Raw genomic sequence first — 19,324 nt, forward strand, 5'->3', positions numbered from 1 at the left:
CAGTGCTGGGTGCAGGTGCTCAAGAGGCTGAGCTGTGCTGCAGGGGAAGTGAAGGGGGTGCACAGCACCTCTCCCTGCTCTGGCTGAGAAACTGAAAAATTCTTACAGTTCTCTTCTAAATCTAAAAGTTCTAAACCCCTGGAAATGTTCCAGTTTGTAATTTGTCTAGTCCACAAGCTCACAACTCAAGTATCCAAGCCTTTTCACAAGAAAAATAGCAACTGATCCTCCAGTTCCCTCTCCCTGAGGTTCCCAAAGATCTGTGTGTGCCATACAAGCTCTCTGGCACAACACTGATAGCGAGGTGTCAGCACAGCTGAGGTGGGTTTGACTGGGGGTGACTTTGCCCTGAGTGGTTCAGCTGCTCTATCTCACAGCTCCCAGAGTCCCTGTACACAGCCAGCATGTCACCTTCCCGAATCACACAGCTGGGAAACGCTGTGGGATCAGTGCAAGTGACAAATACCAGGGAGGGGAAAGTCACTTTGAGTGAGTGTGCAGAGGTAATGTCCACAGAGAAGTCCTCCACACTTCACTGCCGTTCAGATGTCACCTTGCAGCAGAGACTGCATGACCAAAGTATTATGTTCTGAACAGAAAGCCCTGCTGAGATCTGGCGGTGCATGATTAACGCTGCCTCAGAGGACGCTGTGCAGGGGCCCTGTCGGCAGCGTGGCACAGCCCTGCAGAACTGTGTTACAAAACGCAGCATTTACCTTGTGAAAGTCGTAGTGGGATGCTGTGGGTGAGTAACTCCAGAGACCCTGCGATGCCAGCCAAAGCTGTGCAGGGGAGCGACAGCCCCTTCTCTGTTACCTTTGAGGCTGGTAACTGACCGCTACTTGTGTCACTACTTCCGTTACCTTCCCGAAGGAAAATGAATGAACACGCTGCCAGCCACAGCGGGCCAGGGCCGCCCGACGCTGTGGGAAGGGGAGCTCTGTCACCCCTGTCCCAGCTCGGGCCGTGCCTCCGTGCCCCGGCTGGGCTGTCCCGGGCTCCTCGGCACTCTCCAGTGCTCGTCCCGCGGTCCCCCCGGCACAGACCCCGCGCCCTGTGCACCCCCCCCGGCCCGGCCCGGGACAGCGAGGGAGGGAACGGGGGAGGGCCTGAGGGCACCTCCCGCCCGGCGCGGCTCGGCCCCCGCCGGCCCTTGCGGGGCGGCTCCGGGCGCTCGGCGGCAGAGCCGCGGCAGCTCCCGCAGGGCGGGCCGGGTCGGGATGGGGCTGGAGCTGTACCTGGACCTGCTCTCGCAGCCCTGCCGCTCCATCTACATCTTCGCCCGGAGCAACAACATCCCCTTCGAGTTCAAGCACGTGGAGCTGTTCAAAGGTGGGACGGGCGCTGCCCGAGGCGGCGGGCACGGGGCGGGCGCGGCCCGGCGGGGCGCGGGCTCAGCCGCTCTCTTGGCTCTTGGCAGACTCGGTGCTGGGGAAGAAGCCGGCGGCGGCGAGCAGCGCGGAGCAGCCCCGCGGAGGTGAGGCCAGGGCAGAGACGGGAGGGTCCCCGCAGGCCGGGAGGGTCCCCACAGACCGAGCGGGCGGGGAGGGAGCGGCCGGACCCCGCAAGCTCCCGGCGCTGTAACGCGATCCCGGCGGGAGCCGCGCTGAGCCCGCCGCCGCTGCGGGGCTTCGCCCTCACAGGGCTTTGCCCTCACGGAGCCCGCGGAACCGCTGCGGCCCCGGGCCTTGGGGGTTTGCCCTCACAGGGTTTTGCCCTCACGGAGCCCGCGGAACCGCTGCGGCCCCGGGCCTTGGGGGTTTGCCCTCACAGGGTTTTGCCCTCACGGAGCCCGCGGAACCGCTGCGGCCCCGGGCCTTGGGAGTTTGCCGGGGCTTTGCCCTCACGGCCCAGGAGCTGGGCTCGTCCCTCAGCGCGCTGCGAGGGAAGGAGAAGCTCCCCGGGCCAGCCGGGGGATGCCGAACCCCGGCGCTGCCCAGGGGCGTTGGTCGCCGTGGTTTGGCCGTGCGGCTCCAGTTCCCTGAGCAGTCCCGCAGCTCTGCTGCATCTATTTTTGTGGCTCTCCAAGGAATGTTCCTCTAGCCATTTCTAGCAAATTAGTCACGCTGACAGCCGAGGAGTGCTCTGGGAGTGCTGTGGGTTGCGGCAACACTGTTCAGGCTCCTCCAGCTGTGCGACTGTTGCCCAGTTAAATGTTGAGTTTTCCTGTAAATTGTTACTTTTGTGCCTAAGGCACAGCATGTTACTTCGAAACCCTTGGCTGAGGATTAGATGATTAGGCAGGTATGTGATTGGCAAATAGAGTGGGACTTCCCCCCTTCTATTTCCATAAAATCTTCTCTATTGCTCTTTTCACCCACCAATAAACCTCCTTTCTCTGCACTATGGCTTAGGCTTAAGATTTCCTTATGTGGGCAGCCTGCTCTGCTTTTTGACTGTGGATACTCTGCTTGTTAAAATTACACCTCAAAGCCCAACAATACACACTGTGTATCTATATCTATCTATATCTATATAGCTATACCTGCATCCATCCTTGGGAGTCATCAAGAACTGATTACTCCAGATACAACTGATGTTAAACAGAGCTGTAAGTCAAGCCCACATCACAGGAATGATAAAGATGGAGCACCCAATACCACTGACCAAAAAGGCTGGCTCTGCTGGCTGGAAGAGAGGCACAAGCTTAAGTTCTGCTAAACTGCAAATACAAATATTGGTCTCTATTTTCATACAATAAGCAGTAGGTCCCAATGAAGCAGCCTGGAGTTAGTGTTCACACCAAGGCATTTACCAGTTCACAGCTCAGTCAGAGTCTCAGCACAGGTCTGTTATGTCTATCTACAAACCAAAGCAGCTGATTCCATCCCCAGGCTGTGTCACAGGCACTGAGCTACTGTCCAGCCTGCTGTAATGACATGGTACGTGGTTTGTAAGGGAACAAATATGCTCAGTATCCCTGCTGGAATTGCTGTATGATGAAAGCCCTCTGAAATCCGATTCAGGCTGCCCTCACCCACTGCTTACTTCTCATGTCCTTGTTTCTTAGTTCCCTGCTGCCCTGGATAATAAACACAGACAGCAGGACAGCCAAACAGCTGGGTCTGACGAGGGACTGCTCATTAGCTGTGAGCATTACTGACTGCAGCTGTCTACTGCACTTTTCCAAAGACCAGGTGAACACTAGAGAGCTCACCAGAGCTGGGTGTGTGGTAACCACTGGCCTTTGGGGCCATTCTAAAAGCACTAAACAAAGCACCTTCCCTGAGCAACTCCTTGCATGACCGTAGATTTACAAATGTTTGCCTTACTGTTTCTGTGATACAAATCATGGGGGTGAGACATCCTGTACTTTGCCCACTTTGGGACATTTTTTATTTTTATACTCAATTTTCTCAGTTATTAGGCTTAACTTGAGGTTTCTGTCAGGCTGTTATTTTTAAGAAGCCCTTCCTAGGGTTTCCTACCTCTCTTGACAGTGTTGCCTGTCTCTGCTGTGCAGATGGAACCTCTTACCCAGCTATTCACATATATACCATATATACCCATATTCACAGCAGGCAGCCAGAGACTTTTCCTAATGAAAGGGAAAATGTGGGTTTGAATCTCTTCAAATAGCAGAAGAATGTAAACCTTAGTCTCTGATGAATCTACTTACACTGGAATTAAAAAAAAAAAAACACTTCTCCAAGAAGAAATAAAGTAGAGGCTAGTCAGCTGGGAAGGAGAACAAGTGGTAATGTATGCTCTGCTTGATTTAACTCATTATGTGAAATCAATATAAGGGAAAGCAGTAATGCAGCAACCTGCCTTCTCCCAGCCCTTCCCAAACCAGCTGCAAATAAACTTATTTGTCCAGAGGCTGGTTTTATTTCCTACTGCACATTTGCCCAGTAATGTAGACACTGCCACTGCTTCCTCAATGGGCACAAATAGTTCTTAGAGCTGGAGGTCAGTATAAGTTAATGATCCTTTTTCTTGTCTTTTTTTGGACAAAGGGAGTTTTGTACAGGACCTCCTGCTGGTCATGCTGATTTGATCAAGATTTGCACTTTAATTGTCATGTCCTGTCAGGAGAACCTCAAACAAGCAAAGCAAACAAATTCCTCACAGCTTTTCTTACTCAGGTGTTCCTGGGCTGTTGTGCAACTCCCTGGCATTTAACTGCAGGCTGGCAAGTCTGGTGCCAGCAGTGGCAAACTGAAAACCTGATTAGATAGTCAGCTGTTAATTCCTCCATGGGACTGTGGAGTTTCAATTCTTATGGAATGGTGTCCTCCTCCTGTGTTTTCCTGTTAGCAGTAGGTTGATGTGCAGAGCCAGGAGTGACACAGAGTAGTGCAGGGTTGAGTGCTTGAGCTTCCCTGCCCCAGCCAATGTCCACTCTCTCAGTAAGTTCTGCAAATATCCTGGTATACCTGGATCAAGCAAGAGAAGTGCTATTAGAAAAATAAAAATATCCACTGCTCCATGCCACGTGGCCAGCCTGAGCCTGCTGCCTCTGCAGGCAGCTCTTACACTGACTCTGCCAATTCATTACCTTTCCTTTGTGAGCCATGACCCTATTGGGAAAACCTCACACAGTTCACTGATCATGGAGCTGGCTGCAGGTATTTCATTTACCATGCACTGGCAGATACACTTCTGACCTCAGGTTTGTCTGTTCCTGTTCTTAGGGCCATCAAACAGTGAAGGTGCAGGCAAAGTCAGCCTCTTGAAGAAAGTACCAGCACTGAAGGACGGAGACTTCACCCTTGCAGAATGGTAAGAGCTCAGTCCTTAGACTTCCTTGGGTACCACAGTCTGTGCTGCATTCAGAAGATGTCATTCCCATGGAATAATTAAGGATCACAGAATATATGAACGTGCTGGTTATTTTTAATAGTATAACCTCATTTGATCTCTTTCCATTTTCCGTTTGAATTGTCTTTCAGAATGTAAACAACTCAGCTGACTTAGCTTCCTCATCTCACCCTAAATGTACTTACCTCAAAATGGGATTATAAACATTTCTGGGAGATGTTTAAAGCTTACAAAAATCCCTTTCACCCTGGGAAAAGAAATCCCTTTTACTCTAGGAAAGAATTCTGTTTATCTGAATTAGTCATGAAGGCTGAGAGAACATCTACACAGATAAAACTTAGACTTTATATTAAAAGATTAATATGGACACTGGTAATGATGTCATAATACTGAAACAATTGAACTATAGCAGTATCAGCATGGCAGGGATGTCTGCATTTTCTTCCATTTTGTCAGCACATTTTCTGTGGCTTATTTTTGGTAGTAATAGCCTAAGTATTGTTGCAGATGACTAAGATATTTTTCCATCTGACTTCTGCCAGTTAGTGAAAGTATAAACATCTGGACAAACACAAAAAAAGATTCTGTAGGGTTTCCTTGCTGAGACTTCCACTGACTTCAGTGGAAGCTGCATGCTGGAGACAGACCTGATGAAAAGACAGAAATTACCCATCAGAGAGTTTCTTTTAATGCACAGGTGTCAGAGAGATGGGTCAGAACAGGCAAGGAGCAAGTGGAGTCACCATCACTGATAGATGACCATGGAGGTTTATTGTTTGTTTGCCCCAGTGTGTTTACCCCCAGTATTGTCCAGCAGCGCTGTGATTTTCCAGCAGGTTAAAGTTTTCATGGAAGATGAGGTGATAAAGGGTCTCTGATGTCAACATGAATTAGATGCCTTTATATGGTCCCTAGACTCTGCTGGAAATCCTGATCTGAATGTTTTTTAGTGGAAGCAACAAGGAGGAGCAGGAGAGGGAGCTTAGGCAAGAGCATTGTGCCCTGTAACTGCCTGACCTTTCCCTGTCCCCTGCTGTGTGAGCAGCACTGCCATCCTGCTGTACCTGAGCCGCAAGTACAACACTCCCGACCACTGGTACCCCTCAGACATCCAGCAGAGGGCCCGTGTGGATGAGTACCTGTCCTGGCACCACACCAACATCAGGGCCAATGCTCCTAAGACCATGTGGATCAAGGTGAGGAGACTGAATGTGAAAATGTGAGTGAAGTGGTGTTGGTTTGTGGGAGTACTGAGCACCTTAACAGCCCCAATTCAGAGACTGTTGTGATGAAACAACAAACCTGGGCCATTCCTAGGTGGAAAGTGTAAAAATTTGTGTCTGGGCTGTTGAGGTCCAATCCACCCAGCTATGGACCCCAGCCCACACAATCTCACATGGACAAAGGCAAAAGACAAGAAGTGCTCTTCTCCATGTGGGGAACACAAGCCCTGTGAGGAACATTTGAAGGAGCTGGGGCTGTTTAGCCTGGAGAACAGGAGGCTCAGAGGTGACCTCATTGCTCTGTACACCTTCCTGAAGGGAGGCTGCAGACAGATGGGGTTGGTCTCTGACAGAACCAGAGGACACACTCTCAAGCTACGTCAGGGAAGGTATAGGTTGGATATTAGGAAGAAATTTTTCACCAAAAGAATAATAAAGTACTGGAATGCTCTTCCCAGGGAGGTGGTAGAGTCACCATCTCTGGATGTGTTTAAAAAAAGACTGGACATGGCACTTGGTGCTATAGTTGAGGTGTTAGGGCTTAGGTTGGACTTGGTGATCTTAGAGGTCTCTTCCAGCCTCATCATTCTGTGATTCTGTAAATTTATTTCCTTGATAGGAGACATCACATCATCCAGGTGACCTCCCAGATGGAAAAGAGGGCATTGCCTTCTCCTGGGGGGATTTTGAGCAGAGGGGAAGGGGGGCAGAGGAAAGGGGCAACAGCCAGGGAGATACAAGTGAGGAGGGGCAAGGGGAGGGGTAAACCAGGGAGAGAGAACCAGCACTGACAGGGGTAAAGGGCAAGACCATGTGGTGATAGGATATAAATCATGTGAACAGTGCAAATTACCAAACACCCAGTGCAATTAACTAAATAACTATTTAGTGCAATGCAGCAGAAAGGAGCAGTTCCAAACTGATCAACATCAGGATCTGGCAAAAGCAGATTTGGCCATTTTGGTTTTTCTCTGAAAGAAGGGCTTGTACAGAAGGTCTCAAACCCAGCAGACTTTCATTGCCTGGATTTGTGAGTGAATATGTTACAGAGTTAGTGTTGCTTCCAAGGGCCTCCCCCTCCCTGCACAGCTGTGCAGAGTGTGCACACAGGCAGAGTTTGGCTTTGGTGAACATGTGTTTTGTTGCTGGAAGCAGAAAGCATTCTTCATGCAAGTTACTGCAGCCTCCTGAGGGTGGAAATCCAGGAGGAGTCTCCTGCTTCCAGCACACTTATGTGCTTCTCTGAAATAGGCTCAGGGACAGAGAGCAGAGATACACTGAGAGGCAGATTTTCTTCATTCAGTGCAGTCAAACCAATTTACATTTAGGCAAAATTACCTGGTTCAGCCTGAGTCAGAAAATCATTTAATATCAGATGATTTTGCTGCACACCTATTTCCAGCCAACTCAGCAGAATTAATGCAGCTATCCCTAGAGAGAGCTAGGTGCAAGTATAGTTCTGCAAGGACAGCTGGCATGGAATTTCACATGAAATCAGGATTGCTAGTAAATTGGTAACTTCACAACTCCCTTATAAATTTGCTCTTGTTTGTGCCTAACAAAGCACATCAGGACTCATTTATCTTCTTGAATTTATTGGTATTTGATTTTTTGGCTAGAGAGTACAGAGAAGCAATTCAAATATCAGGCAGATTCATACAAGAAGCAGTTTCTTCCAGCCTCTGCAGGCTGTCCCTGCAGTGCTCCAAGGGAAAGAAATCCAACTAATTGCTGCTGATGGTGATTAGATAGCCCAGATGCAGAAAAGGTCCTCAGAATAACTGTAAATATGGAGACATACAAAGCCACCTTGTCAGAGAAGCATATTAGCTAGAAATGGGAGAAGATAGCCCTGAGATAAGGAGAAGGAAGAAGAGCTGTTTCAAGCAATTTTACCCAAAGATCCCAACATGCATTATTGGAATCACTTAGGAAGAAAGCTGGGCAACAAATTTTCTGATGAAATGGATTCCACATGTATTTGGCCAAAATCCTGGCTTGGATTAAGCAATCCCAACTTGAATTGTTGAATACACTAGCAGTGAGTAGGAATTCAGTTCGATTGCACTGATTGAAATTTGTGTTTATAATTTTGATTCTCAGTTAAACAAACTGTACTTCTGTAGCTGAGGAAGGTGAAGGCAGCACAGCTGAGAAACACTGGGGGCTCCAGTGGTGCATACACCTCTGTCAGTGGTGAAAAATATTGTAAAAAGGCAACCAACCCCTGTGCCAGCAGGTCTATGCAGACACAAGGACTGCACTTCTGTGATTGCTCCACCAAAATTTCTAGTGGTTTAAAGAGTGATGTTTTAAGTCACTGAAAGGTTTGTGTAAAAATGGTGTTGACCACTTCCAGCCCTGTTGGCTGCTGTCGCACAGAGGAGCCATTCCTGTCTCTCCAGCCAGTGTTGATGCATTCTAGTCCTTCCAGTGCTCCTGCCACAGACACCACCATTCCCTCCTCTCCATCACCCTGCAGGACAGGCAGTGCCTGCAGCACCCAGCTCCACAGCAGGTTATGTGGCTGCTGGGCAGCTGCTGGTGACACAGAGCATCTAACAGGGGTGACTGTGGCAGAGATTTGTCTTCCCTGGAGCTGTTGCCCATTTTTCTTTTGTAGCCCAGCAGGTTGGAATGGGAGGGCACAGCTGCCAGGCACAGAATGAGGTGAGGGTCCTTGATTTTGTTCCTCATGTTGCCGCTGGTTAGCTGAGGTCACTGCTGTGGCAGGTCACACTTAGGACTGCTGGTGTTCTCTCTGTCCAGGAGCTCTGTGGAGCTCTGCTATCCCCTTCTGTGGCTTTATTGCAAGGCACTGATGATCCTGGGGTGTAACTTCAATTACTACTACCAGAGAAGATGGTCATGTGTGCTATTATGTCCCTTCTCTCCTCAGGTGCTGATTCCCCTCTTCACAGGGCAGCCTCTGCCCTCGGAGAAGCTCCAGGAGGTTATGGAGGGGCTCTCCACTTCCCTGAAGCAATTTGAGGAGAGGTTTCTGCAGGACAAGGCTTTTATCATTGGCAGTGAGATCTCCCTGGCAGATCTTGTGGCCATTGTGGAACTGATGCAAGTGAGTGCCTGGAGCGTGGTGAGGAGGCTCAGCACAAGGAAAACAGATGCTGCTGAGCAGGGAGGGGGCAGCATGTGGGAACTCTTCACAACAGGAGAAGTCAGGGCATATTTTGGCAGAACTGGCCTAAGACAATGGGGAGAATGTGGGAGTGGGTTCAGAACAGCAATGAAAATCAAGAAAAAGAGCTGGCTGCAACAGATGTCTTTTGTTTCTCATCTGTAGCAATAATCTTTTCTTCATTTTTTTATCATGACTTTCTTTTGAACCTCCAGAGAAGGAGGTAATATATATAAATGAGAAGGAATAGCAGACAGGTCTGATGAAATGAGACAACCATATAGGAATATTTCTATCATTCAAGAATATAATACTTGGCCATGCCATGTCTGGAAGATGAAATAATTAATCTCAGAGGCAATCAAATTAAATTTGTTACAAACTGATATTTCCTTGCCAGGCCACCAGGACCTGGGTCCTGCAGCTCAGCAGTGATTTCTTTCTCCAAGGGACTGAAATCCAGCAGTTCTGTTCTCTGCAGTGTGTTCCAGAGAGTGGCACAGGCAGAAAGCAGAAGGAGGGTAGATGATGTTAGTTAGGACACTGGTTCAGTTAAACACATTTTGTGCTGGGGGTTGCTGTATAACCCAGCACTCTGTACTGCAAACTGGGCAGTGGTCCCTGGAACTGCCAGCCAACATCTTCAGTGTCATGGCTGAAAATCACTCACAGAATGTGCTCATCTATGCTGTCCTAATCAGCTATTTCAGCACCCTGAGTTGTAAATGCCCTTTAAAATCCAGCTTAGCTTTTGTGTCCCCCAGACAGGTACCAGAGATTTCCCTTTTTCCTACTGCTCCTCCATGAGCTGTTCCTTTTCCCCCTTTACCTGCAAGTATCCTTCCAGTGCCTGCTGTCTGAGCTCAGAGGTGACTGCCCCAAGCCTCACTGTTGCTCTCTCCCCTCTCTGCAGCCTGTTGGAGTTGGTTGTGACATCTTTGAAGACAGACCCAGGCTGAGGGAGTGGCGCAGGCGGGTGGAGGATGCTGTGGGCAAAGAGCTTTTTTTCCAAGCCCACGAGATGATCCTCAATATCAAAGAACTGAGCAATATTCAAATTGATCCACAGCTGAGAGAGCAACTGGCACCTGTGTTGATGAAGATGTTGAAATGAAGTAACCTATCTTAGCATTTTTCCTGCCTTTTTTTTTTTCTTTTTTAACTTCTCTGACGTCCAGTTCTCCATGTAACTGGAAAGAGCACTGTAATTCTAACACAGAAATTGCAGAGTGGGCCAGGTCTTTCTTGTATCTATGGGGGGGGGGGAAGCTGGGGAATGTTTAAGACCTAAACCATTAAATTTATAAAGAAGGCTGAGGCCCTACAGGTCACTTAACGTGCCTCTGAATTTTATTTCAGTGTCAGTCTTCTCAGAGATGGTAGAGACAAGAATGGTATTTCCTGACAATTCCAGCCAGCCTACAAACTGGGAATGTTAAAGAAGTGAATAGGATGAGGATCATTGTTTTAACATTTGTACTGCAAAGTGTGCCTGATCCTCATCTTCCCAGCATGTCTGTACAGACAAGTACAGCACAAAACTACTTCACAAACTGAAAAAAAAAAAAACTTTAAAGGTTTCTTATTGTTGAGGCATCTTGCATCTTGCTTGGCTGTCCAGGTATGTTCCACACTTCTTTTTCCCTTGAAGTTCCTTTGAGAAATTTCTTTGTATTTCTACAATGGTGAATCTTTATAATTCTTCAGTTCAACTGCTGCTTTGGATGTCTGAAAGCCTGGCCTCTGTTGGTGCTCTGTCTACCAGCACATGTGTGGCAGCAGCTGTTCTTGGAGATTCCTGCTGCTGGTGGCCACAGCCTTGGATTACCTAAAAACCCATGTTAAAGTTATATAGGGAGTACCCTGAAAGAATGCATTCACAGTGTTTTCATGAAAGAGAATATAACAGTACACAAATTGGGGTTTTTTTCTGTGGTTATACTGTAACAGCACATTTCTCCTAGGAAATGCAGAGAGGGAATAAATGCAGACATGCTCTTCTGAGACTGTTTTGGATGGAACTTCATCAAGTAAGTCATCCAGTGCAGCTGAAGTAATAAGAGAGATTTTGTGGCATTGAGCAACACATGCATCACAATAAAAGGGCAAAGAGTTGTTTTGGAGCTTTTGGGCTCTTTCTTGGCTGTTAGTTTCTGCTCAAACACAAAATCCTTTTGTATTGCAGCACAATTTATGAGATAAAACTGAGCAAATCCAACCATTTCCAGTTTCTTCAGTTGAAAATAACAAATTGTAAAGGATGCAGAAATTGCTGGAATATATATGTGTATATTTCCATTCATAAGTAGTTGTTGCCCTTACCCTAAAATCCTTGCCAAAAAATTCTTTCTATAAAGACTAAAACAAAATGAGTAATGAAATTCAGGAATTGCTTCCTTCACTAATCAAATAACTGTTTGGTTTTTTTCCCTCTAGTGCTACCATGTCTTGGCTAGTGACATCTTTTGCTGGCAAGTTCTAAAAAACCTGTTGTTTTCTCACGGTGTTTTTCACCAAGGTTTCAGTTCTAGATACAATTCTGTCCTAGAAATCTTTGCCCAGCCTTCTTCCTGGCTGTTTTTTGCACATAACTCTTTGTGCCAGTATTGTCTTCATTAGCAGCAGTGAAGGCCAAGCAATTCCCTGAGGAAAAAAAAAAAAAAATTAGCAATTTCATCAGTTTTCATTAGCGTTGTCTAGAATTGTAGAAAACCAGGATGTCACATTACACAAGGCAAATTTTCCCAACAGTTTTGTGCCTTAAATGATGACCTTTTAGTATAGCTGGTTCATAACCCTTTGTTGTAAAGGAGCTCATGGAACCTCACTGGACAGTAGCTCAGTTTCTGATCTCTAGTTTGGACACCTGTGATCTGCAGATTAGACTGACCCTGTGAGCCAGCGTGCCGAGGTCACTTACCAGCTTGAGAGTTCAAAGTCCTGGTTGCTCAAAGTCCTTGTAATTAATACATGTTAGATAAAGCAGTAAAGCTCTCTGCTTGCTTTTTAATTTCAATTTGTTGGTTGTTAAGAGAAATTACCATTCTCAGCCCTCCCTGCACAGAGGTGTCTTGTAGTGACCTGAAATGTTTTTCTCTCTCAGTAAGGGTTGTCACAAACTCATTCTACCCATCCATTAGTGAGATGTGGTGGTTTTGGTTATAGTAAAGTGAGGCAACCCTGACGCTCAGGGAGAAAGGAGGCATCTGACTCCATCTTATCAGAAGGCTAATTTATTACTTTATTATACTAGATTATTCTATTCTATATTACACTACATTACGTTATATCTAAATTGAATCTGTCAAGCACTCCACTGCACAGAATCTTGTGACTGTCAGCCAACAGTCCTGACACACACACACACAGAGCTGGCCCTGATAGGCAAAGGAAACAAAACTCCATCACTGTGGGTAAACAATCTCCATATTGCATTCTACTTTTGCACAAACACAGGCTCAGCAAATGAGATAAGAATTGTTTTTCCTTTCTATGAAAAATGCCAATCACTTATTTTTAAAATTTTAGAAGTTTAATAGTTATAAAATGGTTATAAAAGTAGTAATATAATTAGAGTAATAATAATTTGGACAAATTGAATTAGGACGATATGAGAGAATAAAGACAAAGAGTTATGGACGTCCGGGTACCTTTTCTGGGCAGCACGAGCCTGAAAAAGGACCCACGTTAACAAAGGATTAACCCTTAAAAACAACAGCCTGTTGCATATTCATACACCTCATACATGATGCATAAATTCCATTCAAACACAGGATTCTCTTTGGTCATCATCAACTTCTTCCTTCTAATCTTAACAGCGCCTTCAAGGAGGGAGGAAGTTCGTTTCTTCTGATAAGAGGGCAATAAATTCTTTTTCTCTGAAAGATTTAGGTGTCCTGGGGCTGCTATCTGGTGTGAGTGCCTCATTCCTTTCTTTAAAAAAATCCCACTAACATAGTTCTTATTTTAATTACAAAAGTTACCTTTTAATTACAAGACTACATTTATAATATTATTAAAATGTTAATACAGCACATCAAAATACATATGGTAAATATTTGCGTAGAGCCATATAATACACACTTTTCACACTTTCTCCGAGGCTTAGAGAATGTGAATCTCAGAAATATTCTTGGGAAGCTGTGCCTTGCTTTTCTCTGTGAGGAGAAATGGGGGTACGTTTGGTGTCACAAATGAGAGTGAGTCCCACAGGCCTGGCAGCCGCTGGAGAGGAGTGACGGGCCCGGGGCTGGCTCGGAGTGTTAGCGTTCAAAACCACATAATCACGGGGGATTATATGCGGTGCTTTTTATTAAGAGCTCTGGGAATCGGGGTATATTCAACCCAAATCTGACTCCGACCATACATCCGAAATGATCATGTTTTATACTCTATCGTTACATAACTTTCATGTTAATTATTAAACTTATATTGTTCTATTGTATACATAAATTTAGCCCCTCTCTGAATTTCTAACATTGTTTCTGACTATTCTTCTTATAGTTATATAATAATTACATTTCATTACTAAACAATCATCACATCTAACAATTATATAATTTATAATACTGCTTACGCAGGTGCAGTTGATCTGGGAAAGCACAAAGCCTAACATTTTAGATTCTATCTTTAACTTTTTCCAGGGTTCCACTATCAGGAGCGAGGGGTACAGGCCGGACGCGCTCCGCGGCTGCTGCGGGCGGTGCCTGGGCTGAGCCCGCCCCGCTCGGCGGCGCTGCCGGGGCGGCTCCGGGGGCGGGACACGGGCCGGGCCGGGGCGGCTCCGGGGGCGGGACACGGGCCGGGCCGGGGCAGAGACGGCTTCGGGGGCGGGACGGGGACCCGGCCGGGGCAGAGGCGGTGCAGGCCGCGGGCAGCAGCAGGAGCAGCGCCATGCCGTTCGTGGAGTTGGACACCAGCCTGCCGGCAGAGCGGCTGCCGCCGGGGCTGGCGCAGACCCTGTGCGCCGCCGCCGCCGAGATCCTGGGCAAACCGGCGGAGGTGAGCGGGGCCGAGAGCGGGGCCGGCGGGGCTGACGGTGGCTAACTAGCCGTGACTGACTAACCGTGACTAACTAACCGTGTCTGTCCCGGCAGCGGGTGAACGTGACGGTGCGGAGCGGGCTGGCCATGGTGCTGTCGGGCTCGGCCGAGCCCTGTGCCCAGCTGGCGGTGTCGTCCATCGGCGTGGTGGGCACGGCGGAGCAGAACAAGGCGCACAGCGCCCGCTTCTTCGATGTCCTGACGGCGCAGCTGGGCCTGGGCCCCGACCGGTGAGTGCGGCCCGGCGGGGGCTCAGCCAGAGGGCAGCGAGAGCGTCCTCATCGGGCCTACGGGTCTGTGGGGTCCAGGGACATGGAACACGACAAAGGGGATGTTCAGAGCAGTGGAGATAGTGGCAGTTCCCGTGTCCTCCAGGAGACTAAGCTGTGATACAATTCCGAGACACGATTTCTAACAAACACTAAGTGCTCATGGATGCTGAATCCCAGACGTGTTTTGGAGCCAGATAAAACCTTAGACTGGTGTGCACTTGTTGAACAGTCTAGGCACTACAATTCTCTGGAGATCAGTAGTTACAGTTGGTGAAACTGGTGCAAAACCCCACTGGAATTGGTAAAGCTTCATCCTGCCAGGGTGTCACCTGCCAAGTGCTGGAACAAGGCTGTTCCTGAAGGTCAGCCATGTCCATCTCTGCTTGTCTTACCCATCTCCCCAAAGGAGAGGGATAATAGTACTTCCCTGCCTCTGGGGTGCTGTCAGGATAAATCCCTGGCAAGATTATGCACTATGTGGCTCCTTCTAAAATGGACAAGTATCACATTTAAATTGCTTTTGTTTGTGTGGGTGAAGTCTGTTTGTACCCTGACCCATACACAGCTTATGTTTCCTGCTGTTAAATTAACAACCTGAACTGTAAGACAGACCCTAGTGCAGATTTTCTACAGTGTTGCAAACTGAGCAGCAATAATGTTTAATTGTAAAATAATGTTTCCTGTCCACATTTTTGCTCTTTTACCCAAAAGGATTGTCATCCGCTTTTACCCTCTGGAGCCCTGGCAGATTGGCAAGAACAGGACAGTCATGACATTCCTGTGATCCTTGGAGCAGCTGCTGGAGCAATGCCAGGATGAAGGCAACCCAGAGATGATCAGCTCTGTCTGTCTGTCTGCTTGTTTCCTCTTGTGATCCAATCTGTGTAGCTCGATTCACTTTTGTATTTGTGTCCTGTACACACAAAGTTCAAGACTGAGGCAATCAGCTGATTTTACTGAAATAGTTCAAAGTCTTTGCTTCAAGTTCAGGCCTAGACAAAGCTGCTTGTAGCAGTAAAAAGTTTAATTCTAGAACATTTGGCTTTACTCGGGACCAGAGAGGTTCTGAGGTTTATCTAGTTTTTCTCATCATTTGCAAGGCAGAAAAAAATCCTTTTTTCTGTTTCTCTGTGGCAGCAGAAGAGTCTCAGGCCAGTGAAGATGACCTGGAAATCAAATTCTTTTCTTTTTTCAGGCTCCCCTAAAAGCCCTTTCTGGGAAGAGGGGTGATTATTGGGAGAGAAGTTTAGGCATTGAAGAACCATGTCAGATCTTGTGCTCTGTGCTTTGCCCTTGCCACCTCCTGTGACTGCTCCCACAAATTGTCTTGTTCACAAAGTTTCCAGGGCTCAATGTCTGTCTGCTGATGGCAGTGGCTGGAGGAAAGAGTCAGTTTTGAAGACCTGCACTGTGCCACCAGAAAACATTTTGAAGTTTCTGCTACTGCCAGCTTTAATTCCTGTTATTCACTGCTTGTCCAGAGTCCTTTTCCTTGCTGTTATGGGGAGTTCTGGGATGATAACAGCATCTCACTGTGATCTGTGGCTGATGTTTCTGGCTCAGTGTCCCTGCAGAGAAGTGTTTTGGGTTTTTAGGACCCATATACTCCCTCACTTTAGATTACACAGGGCATTTCATTATAACAAAACCAGGGTACTTTTTGTGTACAATGTTGCCTCTGCCTTCTGCTGCTAATAAAATTATTTATCAGTTCCCTTTCTCTTTGTGACTTGGTCAGGGGGAGGTCAGGGAGCTCAGGGCACATCCCAGACATGGAAGTGCAAGAGAACACAAGAAAGAAGGGAGCTTCTGTGCTCCTTCATCATTCTAAAGGGAGTTTTATTTGTTTATGGCCTGAGGTATCTTCTAATTACCATTTAACAATTGTTTGTTCCCTGTACACCATAAATAACTTCTATGTTTGGCAAATCTGATGGGAATACGATACCAAACACAAATTTGTGTATCAGGCTGGGGGGCTGCACCTTGTCTGGTTAATAAACTGTCACAAAGCTTCTTTTGATAAGTGTCAGTTTGCTGGCTCCCAGCTCTGGGGGTTTGTAGGTGTTACTGCTTGCAGACTGACATTGTGCCTGCCCAGGTCTTTCCACTTTCTCAGGAGGTCTTTTCAGTCTAAAGTTGTTGAAACTCAGGCAATAACCAGGTAGGTGACCTGAGAACTGACTCAGCAGTACAGGGTTGCAGAGAAGGGGGTGCACAGCCCTGGCTTTGCACCAGCTTGAGGTGAATATTCCAAAATGCAGAAAATGTCCTCACTTTAATGCTGATCTGCAGATGGTTCATTTCCTGGAGGTGCTTCTGCCTCCTGAAGTAACAACCACAGCCCCTTGCCAAAGCCTTTGTTTCCTTCAGAGAAACCTTGCTTAGCCCTGAGCTCCAGCTCTCTTGGTTTTGGGCCATGTTGGCCACCCTGGGGACTTCTGCAGGCTCTGCTTTCCTCACCCTTGGCTGCTCCCAGTGTGGCCTTGTGCCTGGGAACAGCTTCCCCAGGATTGCAGAGTTGAGCAAGAAGATGTAGGAAAGTTCATGTTGCTCTGAAGAAATGGCCTATTTTTTACTTCACTGAGCTAATGTTGGAGTAGGTTTGACAGTACTTTGGGACTTGAGAAGGATAACCCCCCTACAAAGGGGTTATGCAGGGCCCTGGAACCCCCCCAGGGCATGAACACATCAACCAGAAAAGCAGGAAACGTTTTTCAGTCCTCAGGTTAGAGAAAATCAGATATACCACCCTTATCTATGGCTCAGCAATGACATCATAAAATCCCTTTCCCTTGCATGCAGCTGGTCCCTGTTCCAAGGGCTGCAGCCTGCCTGACATCTGGAGTTAGCAGCTCCCACCTATGGTTGATCTTTTACTGCTGTAACTTCCCAGGCTCAACCTCCTAAGGTTAACAAATATTTCTGCTCCCCAAATATGTTCAAACTGAAAGGCAATGCCCTGATTTTGAGCAGTGAGTAACCATTTCCTAGCCCCAAACCTTTGGACTTTGGACAGTCTGTCTGTGTGTTTACACTGGAGAGGAGCAGTGAGGCCCTGGGGATGATGCAGGGCACCACTGACAGGAAGGTGCTGCAGGGTTGCGAGAGCTTTGTGAGTTACTCTGCAGACACAGCAGTGATGCTGCTGCTCACAGCAGCCCTGTGCTTGGTGTGCCATGGTGGAAAGCAGGGCATTAACACAACTGCTCCATTTGAGGTGAGGAGGGCTCTTCCTCATGGTGCTAAGGGATGATTCAGTGCAGGGCTTGAGCACCAGCTTACCCTCATCAGTGAGTGTGATGTGTTGGAGCAGCAGGAGTATTGAAAGGTGAGGTTCTGCCCCACAGCTGGGGCCTTGCCAGGCTGTCTGGGCTGTGCTGGGGTCTCTGTGGGGCTGAGGATGGCACATCTCTATCTCTGACACTGCTGTCTGACTGTGACCATGCTCACAGGGGTCTGAGGATGAGGGAAGACATAAGGATCTGACTCCATGTTTCAGGAGGCTGATTTATTATTTTATTATATATATTATATTAAAACTATACTAAAAGAATAGAGGAAAGGATTTCATCAGAAGGCTGGCTAAGAATAGAAAAAGAAAGAAGAATGATAACAAAGGTTTGTGGATCAGACTCTGTCTGAGCCAGCTGACTGTGATTGGCCATGAATTAGAAACAACTGTATGAGATCAATCCCAGATGCACCTGTTGCATGCCGCAGCAGCAGATAATAATTGTTTTCATTTTGTTCCTGAGGCCTCTCAGCTTCTCAGGAGGAAAAAATCCTAAGGAGAGGATTTTTCATAAAAAATGTCTGTGACATCTAACCACCTTACACCTTATTTATAAAGTCATTCCACACAGAGCTGTCTAAGTGCTGCTGGGCTGCACTTCCCACAGACCCCAGGGACACAAAGTGTGTTCCCATCTCCAGCTGGCTCCATGGCTTTAGGGAAACTCAGCGGCCTTGGGCTGATTTCCAGCCCCCTGGGCAGGGCATCCACACACATTCAGGATTTTGCCCACACACCCCACACCAGCTGCACCTGAAGCTCCTGGAGTAGAATAACATCTGCCCTTCTCATCACCTGCTGAGTAGGAGCAGTTTTTAGAGCTCTTCATTTCTGAAGCTGGAATCCAAATTTTGCAGTTGGCTGCAAAAAGAGGATGACAGGGCTTTACTTTGTGAAGGAAAGCAGCTCTGCCCAGCATTGTTTGTACCGTGTTAGTGTGTAGGAGGGTTGAAAAGGCAAGGATCTGCTTTCTGCCCTCAGATTTTTTCTGTGAGAAATCCCCAGATAGAATCAGTTTGGAAGATCATCTCCACAGTTTGGAGCTGGGCTGCTGAAAGACAGTGACAGTGCCTTTCCTTGGCAAGGAATGCTCATGGTCCCAGTGTTGATGGGTCAGACAAGACTGTCCAGGAGCACAGGAACACCTTTCTGTCCTGACAGCTTTTGAGTGGGATCAATCCTTGAATGTATTAATCCTTGGAGGTGGTATCCAAATTTCAGTGGTGGATCCCTGAAAGCGAATGGTGACACTTTTCCATAGGAAAGAAAACAGCTGGCCCCAGTGTTTCAGGGGCAGACACCAGGCTGCCCAGCATAGATGAAGGTCAGCAGCACTTTGCTGTCCTGGCACTTTTGGTGTTGATGCAGAGTCTTAAGCTGTGCCAGGGGAAGTTTAGATTGGATATGGGAGGGAATCGCTCCACAGAAAAACTGATTCAGACATTAGACCGTGCTGCTTGTTAAAAACGAGACCAGACTCCCGGTACTCAAGTGATTTCAGTATTTATTATAATAAAAAGAAAGGCCTAAAACAAGGGGGCCCGGACCGAGCGGGAGCGTTCCCGCCGAGGATGGAGCAGGGGGCGGCTCAG

The 19,324-nt window shown here is 47.5% G+C and overlaps 2 protein-coding genes across 2 annotated transcripts; both read left to right on the forward strand.

Annotated features, from left to right (window-relative positions):
• Positions 1–1,184: 1,184 nt before the first annotated feature.
• LOC128945252 (glutathione S-transferase theta-1) lies at positions 1,185–10,659 on the forward strand. The gene is made up of 6 exons (XM_054288957.1): positions 1,185–1,332; positions 1,421–1,477; positions 4,638–4,725; positions 5,810–5,960; positions 8,887–9,063; positions 10,037–10,659. The coding sequence occupies exons 1-6, from the start codon at positions 1,221–1,223 to the stop codon at positions 10,235–10,237; spliced, it is 786 nt and encodes a 261-aa protein (XP_054144932.1). The 5' UTR covers positions 1,185–1,220; the 3' UTR covers positions 10,238–10,659.
• A 3,314-nt stretch (positions 10,660–13,973) lies between these two features.
• On the forward strand, positions 13,974–16,150 carry LOC128945254 (D-dopachrome decarboxylase-like). The gene is made up of 3 exons (XM_054288960.1): positions 13,974–14,124; positions 14,220–14,395; positions 15,149–16,150. The coding sequence occupies exons 1-3, from the start codon at positions 14,017–14,019 to the stop codon at positions 15,219–15,221; spliced, it is 357 nt and encodes a 118-aa protein (XP_054144935.1). The 5' UTR covers positions 13,974–14,016; the 3' UTR covers positions 15,222–16,150.
• Positions 16,151–19,324: the final 3,174 nt, after the last annotated feature.

This window comes from Melozone crissalis, unplaced genomic scaffold (assembly GCF_028551555.1).
Source record: "Melozone crissalis strain CALT ecotype California unplaced genomic scaffold, PUWL_Pcris_2 ptg000063l_1, whole genome shotgun sequence".
Taxonomy (NCBI): Eukaryota; Metazoa; Chordata; class Aves; order Passeriformes; family Passerellidae; genus Melozone; species Melozone crissalis.